Raw genomic sequence first — 19,946 nt, forward strand, 5'->3', positions numbered from 1 at the left:
GGTGTAGAAGCCCGCTAGCAAAAAACGCCATGTTTTTGCCAGTCGGTATTAAACGAAGCGAATTTTGCTGACATATATCCGTCGCAAACTGCACACTTTAATTTAAACGTAAACACTTAGTCTGTATCATTATCCAGCGTCTTTATAATGCCCGGCCTGGGTGTATTTCACATAATTTTCAGAGCATTGTGAAGCGCGAGGGCCACCCGAGGTAAGACTTCAACAAGAAGCCATTTCATTGGATAACGCTGTGAATTGCTGGCAGTATACAGTCGAGCCATTAACGCTGCTTTAAAACATACACGTGCTGGTGTTTATAACTTGTTAACGCCCCATTAGTACGGTTGTGGGCTAATATGTCAACATTTTGATAATGACCATCACAGTTTTATCTGTGTCGGGCTTACTTGACTGTTACTTATACACTGGACGTCTGGTGTTTCTTTTGACTTGCATCCATCCATATGTGTCCTGGTTTCAGGATTATAGCATCGCAACCGTAGAAGAGTTCACAATTTCAAAAACAAATGTTGTACGGTTTATTTTCTCCTGACCACACGCGATGATAAAAAACAAACCAACAAATGATTAGAGTCAAGTTTAAGGGACAACAAAAATAATCTCTATTATTTCATTGGTTCCAGATCCAATTGTGTATACTTTTTTTTTTTACTTGAGTACATTTCAGAGTACTGCATGTGGGTTTTAACTCTTATTTAAGTACAAGAGTTGAACTCCATTATTTCTATGAACATAGATCCAATGGTATCATGCAGAAGGTGGACTTGTATGAGGCAGTGAAGCTAAAAGAGGAGGTGGAGCGAGGCTACAACCAGGTTGGAGTACATGTACTTTCCCCCAACAAGCGAAAGCGCAAAAGTCAGGAAGACGGTGATGTGAAACCAAAGAAGCCCAGGTAATGCTCACATCAAAATGTCTGCACACTCGTAAACTGGGATTTATCCTTTATAATTTATAAAAGATATACAGTATATGTATATATATATATATATGAAATGCCATACAGGTCTGCCTACCTGCTCTACTACTTCGATGTTCATCAGATTATGCAACAAGAGAGGCCCAATCAGCCACAGTCGGAGATCAACAAACGAATCAGTGAGAGCTGGAAAAGGCTCAGCGTGGCAGAGAAGCGCTACTATCTGCAGAAGGCCAACTCGGAGAAGGATGGCACTGATACAGTAAATTACAAAAATATTTTAGTGCAGGTATGCTACTCAGAATAAATTAGGGATATTTTGTTTTGATATAACATTTCTTAATGATGCTAAAATGCACCACACTGTAACCTGTGCGTGAATTTAATTTTCACCTTCTCTTATTTTCCAATAAACATGTCTCTTTGTTATAACACAGCAAATTGTGCAAAAAGTGCTGAAACATTTGACACTTGTATATTTATATTCAAAAGTATGAGGAATTAAGACTGCAATGTGTAAAGCTTGCCTGGAAGCAAAATGTCCCTAACTTTTTGTGAGTAAATATGTGGATCAATTTTAATGGCCATTTCTCATCATATGTAGGAGATTGGTAATACTGTGTAAAAGTCTGAAGGTACCACTAGCTTTGCTGTTTAAATGACAATTTTCACAGACATTCCAACCCAATAAACCCAATCGAGCCAAAACAAAAGACCCAACATTCAATTCAGCTGCCTTTACTTCTTATATAGAACTCACCGAAGGCTGAATATTTCTGCAACAGTGTGTGGCTTTTCACAATGGCACAACTTCCTTCAATCAGACGTTTAGATATGTTACAACAATCTAATGTAATGCACAGTATGGTGGAAAGTGATCATTTCAACCCAACAGGGCAGGAGAGTGAAACTTTTCATCCCTCTCGCGTCACTCTGGTATGCTGTTTATATAGGACGTTGGCCTGAAAAAGAAATGAAGAAACCTGCTTTTAACTGGCCATATAGTATAAAAGAGGCTACAGTGTAACAGCTGGACAGATGCACGTGTTTGCAAAGTTTGGTTTGTTAAAGAGAGACAGACTCCTGTCAAATGTTATACTTCCCACTGTGTCACAAATCATCCATTGGGCTTAAGTGGCATTTCAATAAAACATACATGTTCATACAATTCGTTTCACATGTCGGGTTATTTTTTTTAATTTTTATCTAATCCATCTAATATAATATAATATAATCTATTTTGTGTTTTGATCATGAAAGTGTAGAAAGTGCAACGGTGGCTTACAATGTGCAAATTGAGCATTTTGCATGGTGTACAATACACCAGTTGAAAATCTGATTGCCCCGTCCCAACACGCGCACACACACACACACACACAAAAGAATATAAATGTCTTACTTTGACCTGCTCCACTTGCTATATAAAAGGTGTTGTGTTCGGATAACAAAAGACAAGTTAGATGTGGTCATTTTTTGCAATTGGCACAAATTTAATGCAAAATGTAACACCACAGTGACTTTGTCGAGACCCTTACCCTGAGTTTCAGTTTGGACACATAGACGAACAACCATTCGAACTCACAGTCACACCAAGGGATTATTTGGGTACAAAGTTTAAGTGGTTGACCAAAGGTGGCTTTTACACAGGACTTTTATCTATCTCATTGTGTTTTGTTTTGTTATACTGTATGTGTATTGCAGTTGTCTCTCAGTCCAACCAGAGACCTACCAGGCTTCCGTAAGATCCTGCCAAGAGCCAGTTACCTTGTCCTGACCGAGTATCCCCAGGCGGGAGGTTCTCTGGCAGATTGTCACATTCATCCTGTTGATGGAAATGTGTCCTTTCCCAGTCACACTCATGAGTCAAAAGAGGCTCAGACGAGTGGCTTGGCCTGCCAAGCAGATGTTTCTCAGAGCTCTCTGGGTCACATTGGAAAAGACATTGGAGAAGCATCATATTCCACTGCAATCCGAGGAAGCACATCCTGCTCTTCTTCATTGACTACACCTACGTCTCCAACTTCCAAAGATGTTCCTTACTTGCGGAGCCCTGTGGATAGTTTAGAAAATTGCGTTGGAAAGATGAAAGATGCTTCTGATGTGAAAAGCGAGGTAACAATGCATCAAACCCAAGGGGAAATGGCACAGATGGTTGCCATCATTCCCAACCAGGTGATGCCTTCACGTCTAATAAACATGTTTCATGACAACATAGGCTTTTACTCAATAAATGGAATCACATAATTTTGCTCTCATTTTAGAAACTCATTGAGGCCAAGTCCTTGACAAGGGTAAACTCTTTGGGCGCTGTAATGATGGTCCCTGTGGCAGCCAAAGAAGAGCAAAATACTGGATTGCCGCCATACAAGATGGTAATCGCTCAGACTTTTCCTGTCCTGAATGTGCAGGTACACGTTAAATCTGAGTTAACGCATGTAAGATATCATTTTGTCAAACTGTTTTTTTAGGCTATAAAGACATACACCAGAAGAGGACGTGGGCGGTGTCCCAATCCTCAATGTTCATTTGTGTATGTCACTCGCCACAAGCCAACAAAATGCCCTGACTGTGGAACCCACCTTGGTGGCAAATGGATACCTGCGGTGAGTAATACTTTTTTTAGGATTGTATTGCTTGGCTTGCATAATCAATATCATGTAATCATTGATTACGGTACTTACATTTACTTTGTTACTGATTGTACATGTATTGTCCAGGCAGGCTGTGGTGTGAAAACAAACTAGGTCTATGTGTGTGTGTGCGTGTGTGTGGATCTATGCTCCACGAAAGTAGACACTAAAGGGATTTGTATATGGTAGACTATCTTGTTCAGTTATCAGATAATTGAAAACCATTCAGCCTCGCTGTTAATTAAGTCATTGCTGTCGCTTAGCTCCAACATTCCAGATTAACGCCTGCTGGTTTACCCAATGTAATCAAAATTGAAACACAAAATAAATTACAATGACATTATGGTTTGAAGCTGAGTGAGTTCTACTATGGGGCGGCCCGGTAGTCCAGTGGTTAGCACGTCGGCTTCACAGTGCAGAGGTACCGTGTTCGATTCCAGCTCCGGCCTCCCTGTGTGGAGTTTGCATGTTCTCCCCGGGCCTGCGTGGGTTTTCTCCGGGTGCTCCGGTTTCCTCCCACATTCCAAAAACATGCGTGGCAGGCTGATTGAACACTCTAAATTGTCCCTAGGTGTGAGTGTGAGCGCAGATGGTTGTTCGTCTCTGTGTGCCCTGTGATTGGCTGGCAACCGATTCAGGGTGTCCCCCGCCTACTGGCCGCAGACAGCTGGGATAGGCTCCAGCACCCCCCGCGACCCTCGTGAGGATCAAGCGGTACGGGAAATGAATGAATGAACGAGTTCTACTATATTGACCCTTTCATGCACCCTGTAACCTGATAACACAGTAAGTTGTTGTCTTGTCCAGGGAAACGAAGACAACGAAAGTATTTATAAAAAATGATGAGATTTGTGTAAGAAAGAAAAAAACATGGAGGGCCACCGTTCACAGATCTGTCAAGGGAGCCTTCTCCCCCTCCGCGTCTTGCGCTCTCATTTTATCTTGTTGTGAGGTGGTGAAGGTCAGCGCAATCAACATTTTGAGCAACTACACAGAATACAGACTAGTGCATGTGCAGGCAACTTTGCTTATCCGCAAAATAACTGGTCAGCATTGAAAAGTACGAACAGTTACTTCCATTTAGCGCTGTTATATGTCAAATTCCCATTACATTGACCACTGCAGTAACCGCTGTCCCTGAAAGGGTTAATACAAAGCTTTATGTGCTTTATGTACAGTATGCCCGTCCTATGTGTTGCTTTTAGTAGTAGTAGTGTCACGCCACAACTCGTGAATTTGTTTCATGCAGAAAACTAAACAGTACCCTGGAAATTGTAAATCATTTTCTCGCAATACATTATGGGATGTATTGCTTTTCTCGTGACCATCATTTTTTTCATATTTACTACTTTTCTAAGATGTACTGGTATGGTGGGATATGTTGAAAGTACTACTTTGGTGATAACCTTTACTCACTACACATTTGAACAGCACTACATAAAGGCAAACTCACTATATAGGGAGGGCACCATGTAGTTGAAAGGGTGTGGTTCATGGCTGTTTGAAAGTGCTCTATAAATACAGTTGACTTGACTCTACTTGACTTGACTTGAAAATATGACTATGGCCTTGCCGGAATTCTTCACTGTACTTGGTGCTCTTGTGTTTGTCATTATTAATAATGTAATTATTAATTATTAATAACTGCTTTTTCTTAGTTCTCAATAGATGACTGCTCCAGAGTACTGTACATACAGTGGCCACCGGCATATTCGCAGAGGTTATTTCCCCCCAGTGTTTCATGGAAAATGCATATTGAATGTTTATCAGAATTTTTGTAAGAATGTTTTTTTTCTGCCCTCCACCCCCCTCTCCACTACAGTTAATTGGGTGGCAAATGTTTGCTCTTAGTGGGCTGACCCAATCCCTCTTACCCACAAATAGTGGGGATGCACTGTATTTTCATTTAGTCTCTGTATTTTTGCATTTCCTTGTTGCATAAATGTGACTGTATTTCTACATCAGGCAAAAACAAAACAGCAAAAAGATGTAGCCGTTGCCACGGTGGTGTCTGAAGCAAAGTCTTTTCCAAGCTGCCAAGGCACAACGCAGGAGGGGAATGCTGATGTTCGTAAAACCAAACCCAGTGAGAGCAAAAAAGAAGGCCAAAGGTGCTTGAGAAAAATAAAACCAGCTCCAAGTGCTGAGCCAGCAGAGGGCAGCATTTCGTCACCAGAGAAAACATTATGCGTGTCCATGGAGCCTCTCATAAGGTGAGTCACTGTACAAACTAGCCCCTCTATGCTGTTTTTTAGTTTCTCCTGATATTTGTTTAATCAGACATATTTCTGTGTCCCTGTCTTTGAATAGCCACATGAAAAAAATAACACTCAAAGGGCAAAGCATGTGCGATGTTCAAAGAAGGCCTGTAAGACCCATCTTACCTTCCTGTTATAGCCCAGGTGAAGGGAAACCACCAACATTTTGATGTTTTGATTGCCTGTAAAGACTGTGGTCGCATTGTCTTACACTGACGTCGATATTTGTTTCTGTAGGTCCTGCTTTGTTCCAGGTCATCGCTGTTCCAACAGTGAACGGAACATCTTCAACACAAAACAACAATCCATCTACTGGTACATCATTTACCCGTTTTGTCTGTATGGTCTCTGTTTCATTTGATGTAATTCCTGTCCTTATTTGTCATCAACAACAGGAAGTTATATTGGCAAAAAATAAGGGACGCTCTTTGTGGTGGCGGTGGGATGATATTTTTCTTCTCTAACCACAGAGTCACAAGACAGATTCGTGGGTCTTAAAGCTGGTACCTTAAAACAGCTCGGCCAGCAAGTTCAATCCAAGCAGGTAAGCAGACATTGACATACACTATCAATTTTATTGATGTTGTCTAATGTGCCTCACAGTATGTTTGTTTTTCCGGTTCAATCTCTGCTCTGGCCTTCTTATGTGGCATTTGCATGTGCTCCCTATGCTTGCATGGATTTTCTGCAGATACTGCAATTGCTCCCTCATTGCAAAAACACGTATCTTAGATTTGTCGAAGGCTCTAAATTGTCCTTGAGTGTGACTGAGTGTGAATAATTAACTATTTGTTGAGAATTTATCTACTCTGCGATTGGCTGGTGACCATTGTTTGGTCTACCCCGCCCCTCACCCGAAGTCTGCTGAAATAGGCTCCAGCTCACCCACGACCCTTAGGAGGACAAGCAGCTCCATTGGAAATGTATTGGTGTTCTTAATCAATTTGTCTTCATTTTTATAGGATTCTCCTGTCACAATGAATCAGCCTGTTTCTTCCCCGTCTGATAAAAGCATGACCATTGTGTCAGTTGTTCCTATCAATCATGTGACAGTTGACAACTTTGTAAGTGTACCTATACAAATCCTTTTAGTGCCAAGTTTGTTGTTGTTGTTTTTTAAATCTTGCTCCTGCCTAAATTCCACCTCTTTCTTTTCTAAGGACCTTGGACTGTCAACATTGAGAGGCCGAGGTCGCTGTAAGAACACATTCTGTGACTACATGTATAAGAACAGACACAAACCACACGTGTGCCCTAAATGTGGTTGTGAGCTGCCCAAGGGGAAGCCTAAAGCAACCGAGGTGAAAGCTGCCTCCTTCTACATTTCAAACATTGCAGACTAGTATTGAAGGTCATGCCACACAAAACCAAGGATTCTTAAGTACTTCCTGGAAAACCCCTAACATGGTTCAGACAAATTTTCGTTATTTGTGCAGCAATGGGAGGAAACTTTTCTTTTGTTGTCCCCCCCCCCTGCCTCTCTTTTTGCCTTGACTTGTGTAAGGCTCTTTGTGTTAACTTTTTGGTTGATTCTTCATTAAAGTGTGATAATCCTGGCATCTTTTTCATGCTGTTTAAGTGGCTAAATGACCTTATAGTGATGGCGATAGGACCACTCCTTGTTGTGGCATGTAGCTGACAGGTTACAAATGTATTTTTTTTTCTAAATGTTCACAGATTGTTTTTAAACGCATTGGATGGACACATTTTGTATTCAAATAGAATTATTTCAATGAAAAAGAAATCTTTGAATGTGGACTGCTTTTCACACAAGGAGGACTCATTGATATCTTCAACACTCCTCATCTTTGTCTAATCAGGTTAATCAATATGTTGCTGATTGTAAATTTGAACCTTATTTGATGTGCGGGATGATTAGCAGAAGAAAAAACAATGTTGTCTTTTTGCCTTTAATAGCTTCTCTCTCTGTGATGGTCTGTCTATTGTAGAAGTTGAATCGATCGGTCGATCCATACCAGCCCTTAAGTCCTTTTGAGAAAGACATCCAACGGCAATCCACCCTGCAGCTGATTCGCCATTCCCTGCAGATTCCAGAGAGTGAGGCTGAGCTCCAGAAAACGCTTGACCTTATCCAGGATCTGAACAGTCTTCAAATTGTCTTGGTCCAACCGGGGGAGCAAAATGACGATGGGACGATTGAGACTGAGACCCTGGTGCAATCTGGGTGGCCTCAATTCTATGAATCTTCAGCCACTCAATGTGGTCTATGTAAAAAGCCCCTCTACAAAGGAGATCAGAGGTGAGAAGTCAATATCAACAATGTGGAAATGTTTAAGAGCACTTCCCGGTTTCAACTTCTGTTTTTGTTACTGTGCATCACTATTGTCTTGTACTGTGGCTGTCTGCTTCCTTAACAACATCCTTTTCTCTGTCTTAACAAAGCACCATCGCAGGACAGGAGGACTGCTGGCTGATTACTGAGATGCTGATCCAGGCGGCTTCTCTGCAGCTTAAAGTGTGTCTCAGTGCCAAGTGTCTGGCTCTGCACAGCTTCACTGACCTGCATCCAGGTAAATTCCTCCCCCACACCTTCTTTGGCTGCTGCTTTTTTGGCAGGGGAGGATGGGGGGGGGGTGCTAATGAAGTCTTAGCCTCGCCCATGCATGTACAATGTAGGTTGCCAAATGTCTCTCAAAACATAGCAGAAGGGCAGTCGGTAAAGAACTTCACTCAGGCTTAATTGTTATAATTTTTATGTACACGCCCCCCCCTTCCCTCCCAATTTTGCTGCTGGAGACTGAACATTTCCCCAGTGTGTGACCAATAAAGGTTATCTTATCTTATTGACACCATCACCTACAATATTCACTATGATGAACAAAATATGTAAGCAAAACAAATTATACGGGTCTGGTACAAAATATACAGTCATTGTTTTTCCTCCACACAAAAGTTGTACCAAGTGCATTTTTTGGGAAATTTGGGAAACTAATCAAATTGCATTTCCCCCCTCAATATTATGAGTAGAACATGACATTAGAAACTTGTTGTCAGCTTCCTTTAAATTGGGAGGTTGGCGATAAGATGCTTGTTGTGTTGTTATTTAATGGCTTCCTACATCAAAGGTGTAAAGTGTCTTGCTGAGCCAATGTCTCATACGCCACCATTTCTGTAAAAAGTCGTGACAGCGATATAATGTGGTATGACTGCAATCTTTTCTTTTGATTTTTTTTTTTTTTTTTGGACAGGGTTGTTCAACATTGGAAACAGACTACTGGTTAGTATTGATCTATTGCTGAAGATCAGAGGCAAAATCAGACTGCGCCACCCGCCCTCTCAGGCTGTCAGGACATTATTTGACCATGTCCCCAACCACCCCGGTAACGTCTAACAGTGTCACAACGTGGTAGCTTGTGCATAATATTTAAATTGAACAGTGTATTGGTGTTTTTTTTCCCCCAAAATCATGCTCTCTGTGTTTGCATCAGTCCATTCGCTGAGTCCAGAGGAGACGTCCCAAATTCAAGATTTTCTCCTGTTAGGCTATTGGGCCTTTGAGAGCCTTACATTGCGAGACTATAATGATATGATCTGTGGCGTTTGTGGTGTCGCTCCCATGTTAGAGATTGCCGGGCGACACACAAACAATGTGCTGGAGCTCAGGAATGTGGAGGTAACGCACACACACACACGGGAAAAAAAAGAACAAAAACAATATTTCTGGAACCATTAAGTAATTACATGCTGCTTTACCCTCGCTCTGTAGTTCATCTGGCCTGAGTCTTCAGTGTCAGATGAAGTGCACGTGGATGACTTCTGGCTGACCATGGAGACTGAAGCAATTGAGCAGGCTGCGTTCCCTATGGACATTCCCATCACGCGGGTGGATGCTTCAATTATTGCACCCTTCATCCCCCCGCTGATGAGGAACAGTTCTGTTATCAACACTGAGAAGGACAAGGTCTTGTCACCAACACAACAGCTGCCAGGTACACTTCAATTTTCATCTGCTGCAGTATTTCAGGGAATCGTTCAAATCTTATAAACATAACTTAGTACTTTTTATGCATAGTGTGCTCTACATTTCAGTCAGTCCATCATTCATGAAGTAGCAGAGTCGCATTTAATTTATTTGTGTGAGAAATACTTCTTGGCCATAAACATACACCAAAACTGAGCATATCTTTGTATTCATATTCTGATGCCTCTGCCCAAATTTGTTTCATCACATGCTGTTCATAACCTTGAAATCTCATACAGTGTGTTGGTACCTTGGTAAATGTTGGTACCTTGGTAAACTGAGGATCCTATTTTACTGAAACTTGACGATGACAAAATGGATGGTAAATGATATGATCATTGCTTCCTGTCTCAGGAGCCCCTTCAGTTTTGGTCCGGCTCATTCACAATCGTGAGTTGAGGCTCGACAAGATTAAAGACTACAGTGAGGATGAACTAAGAAGTATTTTGGAGCGCTGTGGGGTGAGCATCACTTCAGGCTCCAGCAAGGTAGGTGTACTATAGATGTATATATACACATCTATATATACGTGTATACAGTGTATAAAAGTATATAAAGTGTATAACGCTCATTCTATTAAACATATCTTTTGGTTTTGGCACCTTTTTGTTCCCTAAAATCGCCAGACCTTTATTTATTTATTTATTTATTTACCCTACCTCTTGGAAAAATAAGTAAGTACCTGGTACTGTAGTTGATCTGGCCTGAGTCTTCAGTGTCAGATGAAGTGCACGTGGATGACTTCTGGCTGACCATGGAGACTGAAGCAATTGAGCAGGCTGCGTTCCCTATGGACATTCCCATCAAGCGGGTGGATGCTTCAATTATTACACCCTACACCCCGCAGACTCCACTCACTCACTAAATGAATAAGTGGAGTCTGAAAAGACATGAAAATGTCTTCGGGAGTTAATGAATAAGTTGCCAATACACACACACACACACACACACACACACACACACTCTCTCTCTCAGAGATGGACAGATATGTCTATGTTGATATAGATATATGGAGAGCCATAAACATAAGAGAATGTAAAGGAAAAAATAAAAACAAAGACGTTTTATTCATTATATAAAGGGGAATTAATAAAGTTATTTCGTTCATTTACCACATGGTTAGTTCATTGTTTGCGGTTGCTTCATGCACCATTAGGCTGTTTTCATTTTGTATTCAATGTTCAACAAATGTAATGAACATTGAATTTGCATTGATGACTGTCTCTTTTTTTTCTACTTTTGATCAAGCGGCTGAAGTTTGCTTGTAATTCAGATTTTGATTTGTAACACTAAGTACAAAATTGACTAAGCAACATCTTTTAACCCTAAAAACTCAAGTTAAGGCACTTGAAGGTAAAGGTGCCACTTTACTGTACATGTGGTATCTGTGTGTTCAAAATGTGTCTTAAAGAGGTGGAGATTTATGGGGTGGTATGTGACATTTGTGAGCTGGAGGGAGGTTGGCCCATTGGGTCAAACTATGGTGACTCTGTCTGGGTGTGAGATGTGCTTACTTACGGGACATAGTTGGGATTTCCGCATTAGGCAGGTCGATCCGTTCCAGTCAAAAAAATCTGCAGGGCGGCGGAAGGTGACCCGTGATGTAGGGGGAACGCTGTAGTTCCATTGGCATCATGTACTTCCTCTTCAGACCATACTGTGTGTGTGTGTGTGTGTGTGTGTGTGTGTGTGTGTGTGTGTGTGTGTGTGTGTGTGTGTGTGTGCGCGCGCGTGTGCGTGTACATGTGCGTGTGTGCCTGCCTGCGTGCGTGCGTGAGTGAGTGCATGTGCGTGCATGCTTGAAAGTCTTAACATTTCAAAACATTAATTACACAAGATACAGTGGTGACTATGAAATGATTTTTTTGTCCACTAACAGTTGTTACTTGTGTGTTTTTATAATATTACTTTGTTGGAAATGTTTTTATGGCTCCTTGGTGGAACAAAAAGCAAATGAGTCATTCATGGTTGTCTCAAAGAGTGAAAATAGGTAAATACCCCCGCAAGCATCTTGAATCATGCCTTATTTATAATTATTCACACTGTGACATACGGTAGGAATAATAAGAATAAGAATTTTGTATGGAGCGATGGCTGTCTGAAAGTGCTCTATACAGTTGAGATGAGCTGAGAATAAGAATTTTAAAATGAACCTTTGAACTTCGCTAAATCGAAGTTTGAGTTTGATGATAATCACTTGAAAAATGTGGAGCAGTGGCAATGAATTGAGTTAACCTAAAATGACGAGGATTCCACCTCACCGAGTTTTGAACTCAGAAGAGAAGTCTGATAGTAGAAACCGGATGATGGAACATCGACTCACACTATGAACCACAAAACCCAGTCCAATGGTGTATAGATATTCTACAATCAAAAAGGTATTCCAATACTCTTGGCACAATTTGCTGTTCACCATCAAGGAGCTGAATGGTAAAATTCACAGCAGGTACTTTATCTGCTCACGGAGGAGTACATTTTCTGGTTCCGTTAGAATTTTTAATGGTTGTCATTGGACGTCATTAAACCCAGGCAACACCTCATAATTGATCAACTGCACACCACAATGTCATCAACAGGTTGCGACAGAAAGGCATACGAGTTGAAGTCCTTGAAAATTGTAATTGTGCTTTTAACATTTCAGCGCCTAGTTTGAGGACAGCAGATTGTGCGAAAAAAAGTACCAAAATGCGGAAGAGTTGTGCATTAAAAAGCGAGAAACAGTCAAATTAAGTTCACCTATAAGTGTGAGTGCATTTTAGGTTCATTCTGAAACATATCACTTTTCTTTTTTGGTATGTTTTTGTGAGTAGTGCATATTGATATATACCATCTACTGTATTTACACCTCTTGACATCCATAATATTGGTGACTGCAATGATGTGAAATGCTCCCTTCTCTCCCCCTATTAGAAGGACCTGCTGACTGCTCTGATCTCCATGTGCAAGCTTGTTCACAGCGGCCTCCCTACAGGCCCCCAGCCCCCTCAACACCTCACTGCCGGCAAACTGTCCAAGGTTTGCCCCCATCAGGTAAAAGTAAATCACCGCCTTATCAAAGACAAACACACTTATCAAATCACATTGAAAGCAGTAAGCAATTCATTGAGTCAAGGTCAATCTAATTTTTGTGTCAGGTTGTGTGCGGTTCTAAGTATTTGGTGAGAGGAGAGACGGCCCGGGACCACGTAGATCTGCTGGTGTCCTCCCGGTATTGGCCCCCAGTCTATGTTGGTGACTGCGCTCGACAAGTGGCTCTTTGTACGGACATGCAGTACCCAGAAATGGCTGACAGGATGTGGGGCAGGAATCAAGGTTGCTTTTCCGAGCCTTTTGATAAGCCAGAGGTGGGTGGAAATCATGAGCAAGTCTCCAGAATAGGCTTATAAGGGACCATGATTAATATATGTCTAGAGCAGTGGTTCTTAACCTTGTTAGAAATACCAAACCCAACCCAAACCCAAAGTTAATATGCACATTCACCGAACCCTTCATTAGTGAAAAATAAATTGTTTTTTTTAAAAAACAAATTCAAGATATTTTAAAAAACGCATTTATTAAAAACTGAAAAAAAAGTAACAAAAAATTCAATAGATACGTGTACTTTTTTTTTTTTATTGTACGACATACTGTCACGACAGTTACACGTTGACTTCTGAGCGAACTAAATTTCCCGCAACACTGATTGGACAAGCAATGTAATGTGATCATCTGCAGCAAGTGATGGCTAAGCGGGCGTGTCGCAACTAATTGACATGTTGAGTCGGGTGTGTCTTAACCTCAATGACAGAGGCTCCGTCGAACCCCTGGGGTTCGATCGAACCCAGGTTAAGAACCACTGGTCTAGAGTGAAAATATATATGCCTCTCACTGTCAATTTGACACACTACAGAATAGGGTGCTGTTAACCCTTTACAACCTGAACCTTTAAATGTGAAAATTCAGAACGTGTCGGCGGCGACACGTTCTGAATTAAAGGGTTAGACAACTCTGCCAAATCAGAGTTATTTGAAAGTGTTTGGATGAAGCTGTGGGCGTGCCTACTACAGTATATGCCCTGAAACGACACCCTACTCAACTGCCAATCAAATACCACTGCCAGAAAACCAGATGCTAGTCCTTCTCGAATTGTCTTTTGCCAACATATACCGCACTGTGAAAAAATATTTGCCCTCTTCTCAAATATTCTTTTTTTTTTTTTGCATAGTTTACCTGACTTTAAGATTTAAGATAATCAGAATCATCTTTATTGGCCAAGTATGTAGAACACACAAGGAATTTGTCTCCGGTATAACACGCTGCATTAGTATCATCGTAAACAAGGACATGACAAATAAGTATGCAAGGACATTTCGTAATGTAAGTGAACTGTAGTGCGGTGGTACCGTCCAGTGACAACTGTGAGACAATGTGCAAAGTATCAAGCAGAGCTAAAGTGAACAGTGGTAGAATACAATACTATGAGAGTTTGTACAGTTGGTGCAGAAAATCATTCAACCATTTTTGAGTGACCAGTAGCAGTATTTGTAGTACAAGAAGAGTGACTACGTCACTGACTGTTTAGGGAGTTAATGGCTAGAGGGAAGAAGCTGTTTAAGTGTCTACTGTATTTGGTGCGCATGGATCTGTAGCACCTGCCTGAGAGGAGTAGCTGGAAAAGGTGGTGGGCAGGGTGCGGGGGATCCAGGAGGATTTTCCGTGCCATTGTCTTGATTCTTGCAGTGTGCAAATCCTCAAGAGTGGGTAGGGCGTTGCCAATGATTTTTTCCGCCGTCCTAAATGTCCTTTGAAGTCGGATTTTGTCCTTTTTTGTGGCGGCCCCAAACCAACCGTGATGGAAGAACACAGGGTTGATTCGATGACTGCCGTGTAGAACTGTCGTAGCACCTCCTGTGGCAGGCCATGCTTCCTCAGCAGCCTCAGGATCCAGCATCCTCTGCTGGGCCCTTTTCAGGATGGAGATGATGTTGACTTCCCACTTCATGTCCTGGGAGACTGTGATAGTTCCATCGAACTAATGGAACCATCAAACAACGATAACCCAAGTCAACATAAAATGCTGTTTTTAAATGGTGATTTTACGTTTTCAAGGGGGGGAAAAATCATCTATTCGACCTGGCCCTGTGTGAAACTTACTTGCTCCCTTGTTAAATCATAAATTAACTGGAGCCAATCACATTTTCTGGAAAACCGACTTCATTTTCACCGCTCTCAAGCTTGATTACCCCCGGACCTGTTCAATCAAGAAATCCCTTCAACACCCTCTGTTGCTTTTGTCATCTTTTGGCTGACTTCATTTAGTCAGACAAACAGTCAAAAGAAATTGAAGAACAGATGAGAAATAAAGTAATTGGCATTTGGGCTACATAATATTGGAAGAACATGCAATGTTCTTTTCTGTTTGGCTCTTGGCGAAGGCGGACACTTTTTCATTCAGTTCAATCGCAAAATTCAACCAACGGGAACGGCTCTATTGGAAGTGAAGAAGCTGCCGGTCACTCTGGATGGCTTGGCGCGAATGTCCAACACTCGGACTCAAGGGGTGACTGAGCTCAACCGCAATATTGTTGCGACTTTGCGGTTTTGGAGCGACTCCGCGCGATTGAAAATACCATGGAGACGTTGGAATTCACGCTGCGAAAGAATTTTCGGATCTGAATGTTTGGCACCAGTGAGATAAAGACCAAGGACTCAAGGCTGTCTGGAATTGTTGGCGGCCTTCCTTCCAAAACAAATAACGCTATCTGGCCTTTCCCCTGGATGGAAATACGCATGGAGTCTAGGGCCCCCACCACCACCCCTCCTTCCTTCTCGGCCATGCACTGATAAGCCGGGACTGTCTTCATGATGAGCAGACCTCGACGAAGCAGCTATGACCTGTACACGCATACACATACACGACTGGACAAGCACACGCGCATACACATTCTTGTTATCACCGTCTTCCCCCCGAACGTGGTTCGATAATGCAGAGCGCAACGGCGACTGCGCAGCTGGTCATTTTTCGGCCGCGTCGCGGTTATCCCCCCCCCCCCTTACCATTCATCCTCCCCCTTATACATGTTATGTCTTGTGACTTGTTGTAACTGTCATATGCTTATTCATGTGCTAGGGTCTTTTTTTAAAAATCCTGGACTTAAATAATCCTCGGAAGAGGATAGTTCGAGCGTGTTTTTTTTTCCCTCTCTCTACCCAGCGTTTTTCCTTTCTGAATTCTGATTGTAATTTCCCCATTGCGGGACAAATAAAGGATATCTTAATCTTTTTTGCTCTGCTCCCAACCCCCCCCCCCCCCCCCCCCCGACTCCTCTGCTTGCTTGAATCGGTCAAATGTACCGATAGCGTCTTCTGTCTTGATTTAGCCTCCGGACATATTTTTTTCTTCCGTAAAACAAATCATGGAATTAGTAGGCTAGACTCACAGCACTTTGGGAAAAAAAATTCCGAAAAGAGCAGGCGGTGGGGAGCCTTCTTGCCCGTCTGGGTCATTTGCTCCTGGGTATGCCTCCAATCGTTGGCAGAAGTGGAGAATGGCTTGCTTGTCACACTACAATATTGGCCTTCTGATAACAGGTATCCTGCTGTTTGGAGTTTGGAGCATTTTCCTGAAAAAATAATCTGAAAAGAGGGCAAATACTTTCATATCCCATGAGTTTGCGCTGCAGCAAGGTGGGGCTGAAACTCATTAAAAAAAAAGCTGCTATTGTTTTTTAATTGAAATTGAACTAATTTAGTGCTCATCAAAACTGGCTGCACTAAAATTATCATATCCTACCTATGATTTAACAGTTTAATGCATTCCAAAAATTGTAATAATAATAAATCCCAAATGATTTACTTTTTTGTTTTTCTTTACTATTTGACGCAGTTACAGAACCACTTGAAGCTGCCTTCAGACTTTGGTTATGGTCACATTTTCGTCTTGTGTCTAAGACAACTTCCTGCTGTTTGCTCCTCAGTTCGTGTCATGCCCCGAGCTGCAGGAGAAGCCATACAATGCCGATCTTTCTACGTTGGGGGAAAACCAGCACGTTCACCCCCACACAAAGTCATCTTCTTGTTGGTTGGTGCATCCTCCTGTGAGTCACAAGCCTCCTGTTTTGGAACACCATTCCATGACCTTGTGCAAAGATCTGCAGCACCTCGTTTGCACGGTGACTCAAATCGTGAAGGAGGAAGGTGAAAAACAAGGCGATCCGAGTTCACTCAACCCGACGAGGACACAGCAGGTGTTTTTCAACAACCCGGCGCATTACTACCTCTACAATCGCCTGCTGGATTTCCTCTCAAGTCGAGACATTGTGAATGAGCAGATCAGCCAAGTGGTGAAGTTGTGCCAGCCCGGAGAGGTCGTCATCCGGGATGCGTTGTACCGGCTCGGGGTGGCAAACGTCAACCTGGAGAGGGAAGAAGACAAGAAAAGTGTTGCGGAGGAACTGAAACAGGGGACAATGACAGCCTATGGTGTCGTCGTGCCTCAGTGAAAGCAGTCAGAAAGCAACTTTTGTGGCTGAATGTGGAAACTACTCACAAATAGTTGTAGGGGAAATTCCGGGATGAACCTAAAATGATCATTGACGGTGATGGAGTTCAAAAACGACATTCTCAGAGGGAAATGATTGAACTTTCTTTTTCGCGTGGTGTCATTGGCAGGTTGCAACACAAAGACTGGAAGAGTCCTGGAAGTGCACGTTCTTTAACTCTGAATTAATACAAAAGTGTGTTTATCTATTTTAGTGACAGTTGTGAACTGACTAAACACTTGCGGTCTTTGAAGCATTCACTACAACTTCACAAAATTCTACCAAAAAAGTGTACCAGAAATATAAGTCAATAAGTTACTTATCAGATTATAATAATGGACAAAAGACGTTTTATGTTTCATGAAACAATGACATGTGAACATGTGAACTGAAGCAATGAACTTATCTAGACATTATATAAATAAATATCTAAAGTACATGTACATACACGGTATATAAGGCCTACTATCCAATTGAAAAGAAACAATGGTTGTTTTTTTTATTATTATTTATTTCCCCCGGCCTTTGCGATTTGAAAATTGCATTCTATGTACATCGTCTTGTCGAATTAAGATCCTTAAATTGTCCAGCCCAAATAGCAAGCAATGCAAAAAGTATTGAATCATTGAAGTTGGACCTTCAACATAAAAGGTCAAATCTTGACACTCACTGACTTTGCATGAAGACGTTCGCCGTAAATTGATGCATTTTCACCAGTTTTAAACAGCGAAAGTTTTCTTAATATTTGTCACAGGAAAAAACAAATACAGTACTCATATCACTGGAGTCAAGAACTGTCCGGTAATGCTGGTGTCCTGTCAATTACATTTTCAAATGTTATGCAATTAGCCATTAAATAAATGCACACGTAATTTTCCTTGTTTTCTATTTAGTTTGACTGTAAACCTCACCTGGGAGTGACTATAAAGATCTTGAAGTGTCTTTTGTTGTTGTTGTTATTGTTGTGTTTGCAAAAGTATTGCTACTGTGACGTAAGTTGAGTTCACTGATTCCACACAATATTGTAAATTTGAGCGTACAAGGTAAAGAGAAAAAAAATTGGCAGGATGACACGTATCCAGACACACTCGTATCTCAAGGCACCGCTGTACAGATCATCTTATAATGGCTGCGTTGTGTATGGTGAGGGCACTCCAGACTTATAATATGTTTAAAAGTCTGTGTTAGAATAGATTCAAAAAACTTTGATCACAAATTGTGAGTAATGTGTTGAACAATAAACTCAGAACTGTTCAAATTGCGTTCCTTTAAAATGGTAGTAATATGCACGGTATCGTTACACACTTGTAGACTTGGGCCCCCTGTCTCCTTATCTTAAGTCAACAGTCTCAAACTTGGGCCTTAAACTGGACAGTGATTTCATACTCGATCGGCAAATTGGTGCCATTGTTCAATCCAGCTTCTTTCACCTTAGACAGCTGGCCAAAATAAAACCTTTCCTCTCACATGAACACTTTGAGAAAGTAATCCATGCCTTTGTCACATCCCGGCTGGATTACTGCAATGCCCTGTACTTTGGAGTCAGCCAGTCCTCCATTAAGCGCCTTCAGCTGGTCCAGAATGCCGCTGCTCGCCTCTTGACTGGTACTCGTAAGAGGGAGCACATAACTCCTACTCTGGCATCCCTTCACTGGCTCCCCATTCATTTTAGAGTTATTTTCAAGATCCTCCTCTTTGTTTTCAAATCTCTGAATAATCTCGCGCCACCTTACCTTTCTGAGCTCATCCGCCCCTACACACCTGCCCGGCGCCTCAGGTCTGTGGACCAGACATTATTAGAAGTACCAAGAACTAAACTGAGGCTCAGAAGGGATCGAGCCTTTTCTGTTGCTGGTCCCTCTCTCTGGAATGACCTCCCACTGAACATTCGGCAAGCCTCCTCGCTGCCCATCTTCAAAACCCTCCTCAAAACTCACTTGTATTCTTAGGCATTCGACTCAGCATGAAGATTTGTTCTTGATTTTACTGTTTGGTGTTTCTACCGCCTTTTATTACCGATTTGTCTTACTGTTTATTGTGAATGTTAAATTGCTCCATGTACAGCACTTTGTATGCAGCGATGGCTGGTTGAAAGTGCTCTATAAATACTCTTGACTTGACCCCTCGTAAAGTATTGGAACAGTAAAGCAAATTCCTTCATTTTTGCTATCGACTTGCTGAAACGGAAAATGGACCATGGTTGTGATCGTCTAAGTTGTGTCTGTGATTCAGATGTCAGTAATCGGAAATAGAAGCGGAACGCTTGATCTTTCTTCTTTCTACATACATTCTTGCTGCTGGAGGCTGTAAATTTCCCCATTGTGGGACGAATAAAGGATATCTTATCTTATCTTATCTCTTCTTCTATCATCTTTTGATGTCAAACCCAAATGTCTCAGTGTCCAGTAATAATTCTGCTTCAGCCTAAATTGCCCCAATATTGTTGGAAAGCTGTGTAGTTAATTTTGAACTTTTATTGTTAGTGTTTACTTATGTTGCATACAAAATTTTGAGAGAATGTCAACGCACACTCCCATTTGCTCTTTGTTGACTTTAGGACTGATGATCCATGTGCTGGAAGTATTGATACCACTTTCCCTTATGTTTTTATCGAGA

The 19,946-nt window shown here is 41.7% G+C and overlaps 2 protein-coding genes across 3 annotated transcripts in view; both read left to right on the plus strand.

Annotated features, from left to right (window-relative positions):
* Positions 1 to 18,588, plus strand: part of cd74a (CD74 molecule, major histocompatibility complex, class II invariant chain a) — a 47,121-nt gene extending 28,533 nt beyond the window's left edge. Inside the window, exon 8 of the transcript XR_007965237.1 lies at positions 18,519 to 18,588. The gene's annotated coding sequence lies outside the window, so the exon portion shown is untranslated. The remainder of the gene's footprint in view (positions 1 to 18,518) is intronic.
* Positions 2 to 19,450, plus strand: hmgxb3 (HMG box domain containing 3). Of its 2 annotated transcripts, XM_052079924.1 has the most exons (21): positions 2 to 211; positions 758 to 916; positions 1,028 to 1,202; positions 2,642 to 3,112; positions 3,202 to 3,312; positions 3,409 to 3,543; positions 5,536 to 5,783; positions 5,881 to 5,972; positions 6,066 to 6,143; positions 6,299 to 6,372; positions 6,791 to 6,892; positions 6,989 to 7,129; positions 7,778 to 8,088; positions 8,232 to 8,359; positions 9,038 to 9,169; positions 9,278 to 9,462; positions 9,556 to 9,778; positions 10,165 to 10,298; positions 12,721 to 12,840; positions 12,945 to 13,154; positions 16,767 to 19,450. In XM_052079924.1, the coding sequence occupies exons 2-21, from the start codon at positions 771 to 773 to the stop codon at positions 17,289 to 17,291; spliced, it is 3,741 nt and encodes a 1,246-aa protein (XP_051935884.1). In that variant the 5' UTR covers positions 2 to 211; positions 758 to 770; the 3' UTR covers positions 17,292 to 19,450. The 2 variants fall into 2 exon arrangements, with proteins under 2 accessions (XP_051935884.1, XP_051935894.1); XM_052079934.1 differs by lacking the exon at positions 2 to 211 and having other exon boundaries at positions 775 to 916; positions 1,065 to 1,202.
* The last annotated feature ends 496 nt before the right edge of the window (positions 19,451 to 19,946 follow it).

The sequence above is a fragment of the Hippocampus zosterae genome, chromosome 1, assembly GCF_025434085.1.
Source record: "Hippocampus zosterae strain Florida chromosome 1, ASM2543408v3, whole genome shotgun sequence".
Classification (NCBI taxonomy): Eukaryota; Metazoa; Chordata; class Actinopteri; order Syngnathiformes; family Syngnathidae; genus Hippocampus; species Hippocampus zosterae.

Coding starts and splice junctions, on each gene's coding strand:
- hmgxb3 (XM_052079924.1), top strand. CDS start 771: ATGCAGAAGGTGGACTTGTATGAGGCAGTGAAGCTAAAAGAGGAGGTG. Junction 3,544..5,535: donor GTGGCAAATGGATACCTGCG/GTGAGTAATACT, acceptor TTTCTACATCAG/GCAAAAACAAAACAGCAAAA. Junction 5,973..6,065: donor ACCTTCCTGTTATAGCCCAG/GTGAAGGGAAAC, acceptor TTGTTTCTGTAG/GTCCTGCTTTGTTCCAGGTC.